This window comes from Babylonia areolata, chromosome 21 (assembly GCF_041734735.1).
Source record: "Babylonia areolata isolate BAREFJ2019XMU chromosome 21, ASM4173473v1, whole genome shotgun sequence".
In the NCBI taxonomy this organism is placed as follows: Eukaryota; Metazoa; Mollusca; class Gastropoda; order Neogastropoda; family Buccinidae; genus Babylonia; species Babylonia areolata.
This window is the reverse complement of record NC_134896.1, coordinates 36,600,039-36,609,482: the sequence shown is the minus strand read 5'-3', so window position 1 is coordinate 36,609,482 and position 9,444 is coordinate 36,600,039. Positions and strand designations below refer to the sequence as shown.

The window sequence follows — 9,444 nt, the reverse complement described above, 5'->3', positions numbered from 1 at the left end:
CCGGACAGAAAACTCAGCAGTGTTACGAAAGGCGTTCCAGACAAAAGTTGTCTCAGACGGGAAACGGTTGACTTAGATTGCAACGGAGCTCTTCCTATCATCATAAATCTCTTACCATACGTGCACCTGTAAAAATGTACTGGGAACGACAGTGTCTCATCTTCAACCACTGAAAAACGACTACTGCCGGACATCTGTCCAGAACAACTTGACCATAACCCTTTCACCGCCAAGCTCGCATTTATGCACAGGCATGAGGAAGTGAAAAGAAGAGTTCAAAACGCCATTGGCCCATTCAAAGACCTGCTAACCACAGTGAAGGAACGCAAGCTCCGCTGGTATGGACACGTCACACGATCAGACGGCCTAGCCAAGATCATCCTGCAGGGTACCGTACAAGGAAGGAGGAAGAGAGGCAGACAGAGAAAGCGGTGGGAGGACAACATCAAAGAGTGGACGGGCCTGCCATTTACCACAACTCAAAGGGCCGCTGAGGACCGAGGCAGGTGGCGCGAGCTGACCAGGCAGTCATCCATGGTGCCCCAACGACCCACCCACGGGTCATGGGATAGATGAGATGAGATGATGGTAGAGGACCCATGTCACTGAAAGGTGACCAATCATTGGTCTGTTATCCATGAACCTACTGCTCTTAATGTTCGGTGGTAGGATAGGCCATATTTTCTATACATCGCAGGGGGAATCCCCAGCTATTCTTAGCCATTGTCTTTTCTGTGTTTATACCACAAGGGAATTTTGTACTCTAAAGTGACTGGCGGTGAAAGGTTTTGAGGGCTTACTGCCGATAGGTCGTTAAACTCAACTCTACCAGATAGTGTCTCGTCTTTCTCCTCTGCCACGCCTGCTTGTCTTTGATGATAACTGATCACACTTCATTCCAGCGTTGCTTTCTGACCCAAACCCACTCTTGACGTTATTTATAAACGCGCGCAGCTGTAGGACTGCGGGAAAGGAAGTAACAAACGGAATGATCATCGCCCATGAAGGCACTCCTTTTGCGAAACTATAGCTGACAAGTGGCGTAGAGGAGAATACCCACGATTAGAAAGTTGTGCATTTTCAACATTTTCGAAAAGCTGCAACAATAATTCGTATTATACTTTGACTGCTGATCGAGTGACAAGCTCATTCTTCTTCTACTTCTTATTAACTGATGGCGTGGATGCGGAATGTTTCTGCAAACCTGAATAAACATGCATAATCAGTGCCAACCATGCAGAGATGAAACAAAACGTGACCTTTCCAGGTAAAAAAAAAGGAAAAAAAAAAGCAAGTCATATCAACGGAGGTGAAAACGCCAAAATTCAACGATTTCACTTGAGCCAAAAATACTTGAAGATATACCATTTATGATCTTTACAAAACAAGTTGCTGATTGTAGAGTGTATTATGTCGGCTGCACCTTTTCAGACAGTGTTCCTCTGCGGGGTTTCTTTGGAAATCCGGGCTTCAAGGCAACGAGTACATACATGTCCACACACCCACCACACTGTCTGCACAAGGGCTGGTGAATCGTCGGTCGGCTTCTCCCTGATTATGACTTGGGCAGAGAGGGGAGGCTGGAAGCGGTGGACTCCCCAAGACGCTGGGAAGCCTCTGGTCCTCGCTGAGGCCGTACTACAGGAGCGTCGTGGATGACGATGGACTCCAACCTCTCGTTTGTCAAAATGAAGGGCGACAACTCGTTGTCCGACATCCGGCGCCTCATCAGCTTTTCGTGCCGCGTACGTGCGTTCATCAAGGTGGCTGACGGTTGGGACGTGACGTCAGAATGGTTGACGATGACAGGGGCCTCTTGCAGCACTATGATTGGCTGACTCCTCACAGCGGATGAGGAGGAGGAGGTGGAGGTGGAGGGCGTGTTGTACAGGTCACATGTCATGGGTAAAGCCCCGCCCACCACGTTGACTGACAGGCCGTTTCGGTGAGAATGGGGCTGTTCCGCTGCTGCTGCTGCTGCTGCTGATGATGATGCGGTTGGGGCGTGGCTAGGGGCGTGGTTCCGAGAGGAGGAAGCAGCAGCAGTTGAAGAAAGGGTGGTGGGGGAGTGGTGACGAGAAGAAGGAGTATTGCTGTTCACGTGCTCCCTTTTCTGTACGGGGGAGGCTTTGGGTGGTCCTCCTTGCGATGATGACCTCTGCTCCAGCCCGCGTTCTTTTTTGTAGTATTCCTCTGCAAACACACAGTAGAAGTGTTTTTTTAAATTTGGTTTTCTTCAGAACTGAAAAATACATGTTGGGGAGGCGTATTATGAATGTATATGACTCACTGCTAAAAGACGGGTACAGAAAGTGGCGGACAGTGACTGGGAAAGATCAATTCTAAAATTAATTTCATAAAGATGAATACTGTATTGTAACGGGACCATAAGAAGTCGACTACCTTTGTGTAACAGGACAAGACAGCATGAAAAATATATGATGGGGAGGCGTATCATGAGTGTATATGTCCATGAATTTTTTTTTTGTCTTACGAGTAAAAAGGATTATATGTCCCAAAGTCAAAAGGAAGTTAGGGCCCAGTCTTCTCCTTCCACTGCTTTGATCTTCCCAAGTAGTCGTCGCTATAGCAGCTGCAGCAGTTATATATATATCTATCTATCTATCTATATATATATATATATATATATATATATATATATATAATTATATGATAGTCAGCTATGACCACCAGAACAGCAGAGGAGGCAACTGCTGTTCCGACTATTTGGGCTAGAATTTGATTATAGTGGAGAGTGTCTTGCCCAAGTACATATCCCTACTCTCTCGGCCAAGAGGGTTTTAGGACAGTCGGCGTTGGGATGGTTCCCAAAGGCCAACTAGCCCACAAGGCTGCAGCACTAAGAGCCAGTGCAATTTTGCCTCCTAGTTTGAGAGCCATAGTCCTTCACAAAAGACTAAGCTGTAAATGGTTTCCCATTGACTGGAGAAACCATTGATAATACAGCTCTCACTTTGCTGTTGGCCCAAATGTAAACTTAATGTCAATCTGTGATATAAGCCGAGTGTTGGGCCTATAAAGGTTGCCAACAGCACCCGGTCACCCATCCAAGTACTAACCGGGCCCGACGTTGCAGTAGCAGCAATAAAAAGACAAGAAAGGCAAGGCCTTCAAGACTCACTCTCATACATTAAAAAAAAAGAAAAAGATAAGAAACAAATAAATTCAATCGTTAAAATGTGTTCTGTGTTTATTGTAAAGCTTCGGGTTAAAAAAAAAAAGGCATGAGAGCAGATTCGAACCCATCATGTTCAGGTGGGAAGAAATTGCCTTAGTTACTAGTAGCACTATTGCGGATCTATTAATGACGTTCAAAAATCAACATTTAAGCATGCTTTTTGAAGCGCGATGGATCAATTGCGGTATCTGCAGTGATAACTTTGTTTAAATCATTTTATTTTGGTGTATCTCGGGCATTTAAGAACTCCTTAAACGCGGAAAAGGAGACGTTGCCATCGCCTAAACCACACTGCAACCACCACCACCACAACAACAACAACAACAACACACAATGACAACAACAACACCACACCACCACCACCACCACCACATGATGACCAGCTCACTGGAGATGGAGAGGAAGGCGGTTCCCCACATGATGGACCAGATCCAGCCCAGCAGCATCAGAAAGGTGAGGAAGAACTGCAGCAGGGCCACCCCCGTGTTGGTGCACACCACCGTCCGCCGGCTGCCCCCGACCACCCGCACGTGGCTCCCGCACAGCACCGTCAGCCCCGACACCAACGTGCCTGTCACGAAACACACAGTAACAGGCATGTCAAACAACGAGAGAAAGTTTCAGTTTCAGTTTCAGTAGCTCAAGGAGGCGTCACTGCGTTCGAACAAATCCATATACGCTACACCACATCTGCCAAGCAGAAGCCTGACCAGCAGCGTAACCCAACGCGCTTAGTCAGGCCTTGAGTAATAATAATAATTTAAAAAAAAGAAAAAAAAATATAAAAAAACCCAATAAAAATAAATAAATACATAAAAAAGAACTACTACTACTACTACTAATATGTATAAGGGAAGTGGTGGTGGTGGGGAGTGGGGGATGGGGTGTGTGTGTGTGGTGGGGTGTGTGTGTGTGTGTGGGGGGGGGGGGGGGGGGGGGGGCTACTGCATAGGTAACAGTCTGTCCTCCATATCTACCTACCCGGGCTTTGTGCTCTGGAGAGGAAACATCACCAAGAGAACCAACTCCATAGTCTCCCGACACTGAAAGATGCATATTACTATAAGTTTGTAAAGCCGAAAGCTCCTCGTCCCAATTTCCTTTAAGATCTAGCACCACCATTTAATCAAAGGAAGGTATTTAATGTACTTGTGCCTGTGAAAGAAAGACAGGCACAAGTGTATGATAGTCAGTCGCTATCCCATTTAGAGGTTTAAAAACTGAAATGAGTTACGTGAGCAAAAACTCGCATCAATCGGGTGACGCGAGCTGTGATGTAAGCGACCGACACCCAGACGAGTGAGTGTAACATGAACTGATGCCCAGATAGCTAGCACGCACACTCAAACCATGATTCTGAGATGGCGCCTTCTCGGTGGGTAGAATCAGTCGTGTCCGACTATGACCGTCAAAACAGCAGAGGAGGCAGCTGCTGTACCAAGTTATCTGGGCTAGAAGAGTTTCTCGGCACTTAGACGAGCTGCTCACATAAAGTACCAAACATTTTAGTACTGGTGGTGTTTTGTTTATTGCAGCCAGTTTTGTGAACATACTACGATTAGACGCGCGCTTTGTAAACTTCTGCTTGTTGTGCTGAATGTTTCAGTTGTTTATTGCTGCAGTGTATTGTAAGATTTGTTTGCACCAAGGACCAAAACTCTAGACGATAAAAGAAAAAACAACAACAAAAAACCAAAACCAAAAAAAAAACAACACCAAGTCATGAAACAGTTGTATGTGAGTGCCCGACTAGTGGAGGAGGACGAGGAGGAGAAAGCGATGATGATGAAGAAGAAGAGGAAGAAGGAGCACAAGAAGAAAGACAATACAGCAGAAAAAAAAATGTAACAAGACAGACCGAACACAGACACACACACACACACACAGACACACAAACACACAGACACACACAGAGAAAAAAAGATACATCCCCTTCACCCCCCCCCCCCCTTCTACCCCCCTCCCCCCAAAAAAGAACAACAACCCCAAACCAACAAAAAAAAACCCAAAACACACATAAAACAACAACAAAATACACACGAAACAACAACAAAAAACGACAACCTACGAACAAACAAAACAAACTTGTATAATCATCGCTTCTGTTTACACTCATCTGTATGAATCCTTCGCTCCGGTCTGTTTTCTAGCCTCCAACATGTTCTGGAAGATGAACTATTATGCAACAATGCCTGGACAAGTGTTGAAAGGGGAGAGAAGAAATAAACGCGGCTACCCAGAAAATGAGGAGAGAAAGAAAGAAAGAAAAATTAATAATACAAACACTCCACGGCTACCCAGGAAAACAAGGAGAGCTGTGGATCAGCTATATATTCCGCGAACATCTCAAGCCGAAATGCTCGTGTTGTGGCGTTGTTTTTCTTTCTTTCTTTCTTTCTTTCTGTTTGTCTTCTTCTTTTTCTTCTTTTTGCATGTGGGTATATGTGCAAATGTGTATATGCATAAGGGTGTGTGTGTTTGGGATGAGTGTGTGCATAAGTGTGTGGGTGGGTGGGTGAGAGTGTGTGACAGTGTTCCCTTCATTATTGATTGGTTGATTGGTATTATAATTATCATCAGTAGTAGTAGTAGTAGTGGTAGTGGTAGTGGTAGTATTTACCATTGTTATTATTGTTGTGTCTTATCGTTACTGTTTTTTTTTTGTCACAAAGACAGATTGGAAGACTAGGCAATGCCTAAAATCTTTATCCTTGAGTAATAAAGTTTTTGAATCTTGAATCTTTGAATCTTGAATCTTGAATCTTAGATTTTTTTTTTTTTTTTTGAAGTTGTTTTTCTTTCCATGACCGATGTCCGCACACAGAGGAATGAGAAAGAGGAACGAAAAGACAAGGAAAAGAATGATACCGAAGAGGATGATGAGAAACTGGAGAGTGGGGAAGAGGAAGAGGAGGAAGAGGGAGGAGAAGGACGCAGAGAGAATATTAACTCTCTCCATACGAACGGCGAAAGAGACGACGTTAACAGCGTTTCACCCCAATTACCACCATCAAAATATTGCAAGCGGAAGGCTCTTATACTGAAGAGGTGAATGTTGACAAAGAATACCACAGTTCTGACGACGGAAGCTAAAGGTTGGGTCATTCAGACACCCACTGGACATCCGAGGGGTCTGTGTAGAGGAGAAGAGAGGACTGGCCGAACTGAGTGAGTTAAAGAGAGAAAGTGAGAGAGGGAGAGGGAGAGAGTGTGTGTGTTCTCTAAATTGCTTTAGAATGTTATCTCTGTCTCTGTTCCTGTCTCTCCGTCCCCCTCCCACCTCTCTCTCTCTCTCTCTCTCTCTCTCTCTCTCTCTCTCTCTCAAATCCCATGCTTCTGAAATATATATAGCCAATGATTTTATGATATCTTCATCATTCGACCTAAGCAACATTACCACATCTTCTCTTTCTACCACCTTTTTCTCAAAAAGAATACCTTTTTTACGAATAGACTCATAAGATTTACACTCATACACAAAATGGTTTTGAACAGATGTTCAGATGCCCAAGCATGAAAAAAAAAGAGCACAAAACTACATTGCGACTATTGTTAGTCACTCTCAGAAAAAAACCCAACCATTGCAGGATATGTCATTTGTTGATAATTTGATACATACGCGTGAATGTGTGTATGTGTATGCAATAAAGTTCATTATGGATGGTCGAGCTGACAGATGTTATCAGCTGTTTCATGTTGGTCTAAATTTCTATAATCGCGCTAATTGTGCATGTGATCAGAATGTTGATTTACATTTTGTTTGTTGGTTTGTTTGATCTTATATCTCTTGATATTGTATTGTATTGTATTGTATTTGAATCCCCCCTGTCACGAGGACTGTGCAGTCAATGACAGTAAAACATCAAAGCGTCAAAGCTTCCCTATCCCTTTCTCTCTCTCTCTCTCTCTCTCTCTCTCTCTCTCTCTCTCTCTCAAAATGCATATTCTTTAAAACAGAGATGGCTAAAAGCCATGATGTTGTTACTGTTTTGTCATGTGATAATGAAATCATAATTAGATCTGTCGCTAAATTCATTGCAGAAGCTCAAACAATGAGACAAAGGTACATAAGTCAGAATAGTATTAACAGTATAGAAGAGACTTAATTATAGTTAGTAAAGAAGTTGCTATTTTATTTGGATAAAACAGAAAACATAACATTGCATAATTGAGTGTATTGTTGAGGCAGTATGTATTGGTTTGATGTATTTTTGAAGGGATGGTCGAGTCAGTCTCCATTCATTTTGGTATTTTATTATCATTACATTGTTGTTTTTCTTTAGTTCCGTTTCGTTGAGTTTTTGTCAGGATGTGACTTAAGTGTTTCCAAGTATTGCATATTTTCTTGGTTTAAACTGACTGAAGGGTTCAGAAAAGAATATAGTGTTCTGTTGTTTTGAAGCTAAAATATATGGATTTATGTTGTTGCCCCCTTGTCAAAAGACCTTTCTTGGCAATGACAATAAATAATTCCAGTGTCCAGTCTCTTTCTCTCTCTCTCTCTCTTTGTATGCGTGCGTGCGCGCGTGCGCGTGGAGGGGGGTGGGGAGTGGGGGTGGGGGGTGGGGGGCGTGTGTATGTGTGTGTGAGGCTGTGCCTGTGTCTGTGCCTGTGTCTTTTGTGTGTGTTTTAACAAAGTGGTTTTTTGGTGGTTGTTCTTTGATTTTTGTTGTTGATTGATTGATGTGGATACTTATATAGCGCCTATATGATTAATTGATGTGGATACTTATATTGATTGATGTGGATACTTATATAGCGCCTATCCTCGGTCAGAGACCAAGCTCTAAGTGCTTTACATACACGGGGACATTTGCACCATAGGCTGCCTACCTGGGTAGAGCCGACTGACGGCTGCCGCTGGGCGCTCATCATTCGTTTCCTGTGTCATTCAATCAGATTTCAGACGCACACGCATACACACTCAGACAGACATGTAACATTTTACGTGTATGACCGTTTTTATTTATTTTCCCCGCCATGTAGGCAGCCATACTTCGTTTTCGGAGGTGTGCATGCTGGGTATATTCTTGTTTCCATAACCCACCGAACGCTGACATGGATTACAGGATCTTTGACGTGCGTATTTGATCTTCTGCGTGCGCATACACACGAAGGGGGTGCAGGCACTAGTAGTTCTGCACACAAGTAGACCTGGGAGATCGGAAAAATGTTGTTGTTGAAACCTTGTTTCACCTACGAAATTTCCAAGCCCTATGCCGACACACCTCTCGTCTCCACAGTGTTGTTGCCCCCCTACATTAACCACCACCAACAAAGCCAACACCCCCTCCCCTCTCCTCTCCACTCCGTCACCCCTGCCAAAATAATCTCGGTCAGGTCAGCTGTAACCCATTCCGAACGTCCGAGGAAGGTAATTCTAATTAGGAACAGGTGCAGCCAGTCATCAACAGTGGTATTGTCCGTTCCGCTAACCCAAAACTCTCCACCTCCCACCCCATCCCGTCCCGTCCACCCCCCCCCCCCCCCCCCCCGAACCCCCTCCGGTCACTATAACGCACGTGCGCGTCGGAGTGTGAATCAGCCAATCAAACGCTTGTGTCCCCCCCCCCTCTCTCTCTCTCTCTCTCACACACACACACAAGAAAAGAGATACACTCCCCCCCTCCCCCCCAAAAAAACACAAACAAACACACAAAAAACAAACCTACAAATAAACAAAAAGCATGTATAATCATAGTCTCTCTGTCTCTATCCTCTCTCTCTCTCTCTCTCTGTGTCTCTCTCTCGGTCTCTCTCTGTATCTCTCTCTCTCTCAGTATCTCTCTCTCGGTCTCTCTCTCTCTGTATCTCTCTCTCGGTCTCTCTCTGTCTCTCTCTCTCTGTCTCTGTCCTCTCTCTCTCTCTCTGTCTCTCTCTCTCTGTCTCTCTCTCGGTCTCTCTCTCTCTATGTCTGGAGGGGTCGGGTTTAGTAGTGCCGTGCCTTGGTGGCAGGCCGATCAAAGGGTAAGTTTGTTTTGGAAGGGTTTCAAAGTAGCCAAGAGAGAGAGGACTGACGCCTGATGGGGTTGCTTGCTTGCTTGCTTGATAACTAGCTACTACCGGTGTAACGTCCCAAATCCCCCCCCCCCCCCCACACACACATACACACACACAACCAACCTTTCCCCCTCCATAGGTACCCCCCCCCCCCCCCCGGGTGGATGATCAGTGTCCTAAATCGGACCCCCCCTTCTCTCCCCCCAACCCCCTGCTCAGTTGTGGTGTGGATGTTGATGAAGTAT

General features: G+C 44.9%; 1 protein-coding gene across 1 annotated transcript in view; it reads right to left on the bottom strand.

Moving 5' to 3' along the window:
- Positions 1–636: 636 nt before the first annotated feature.
- The window catches only part of LOC143295792 (uncharacterized), a 49,317-nt gene continuing 40,509 nt past the window's right edge, over positions 637–9,444 (bottom strand). The window contains exons 2-3 of the mRNA XM_076607410.1: positions 3,588–3,770; positions 637–2,193 (exon numbers count right to left, since the gene is read on the bottom strand). Of these exons, the coding sequence (XP_076463525.1) occupies positions 1,556–2,193; positions 3,588–3,770 (821 nt within the window). The 3' untranslated portion in view covers positions 637–1,555. The remainder of the gene's footprint in view (positions 2,194–3,587; positions 3,771–9,444) is intronic.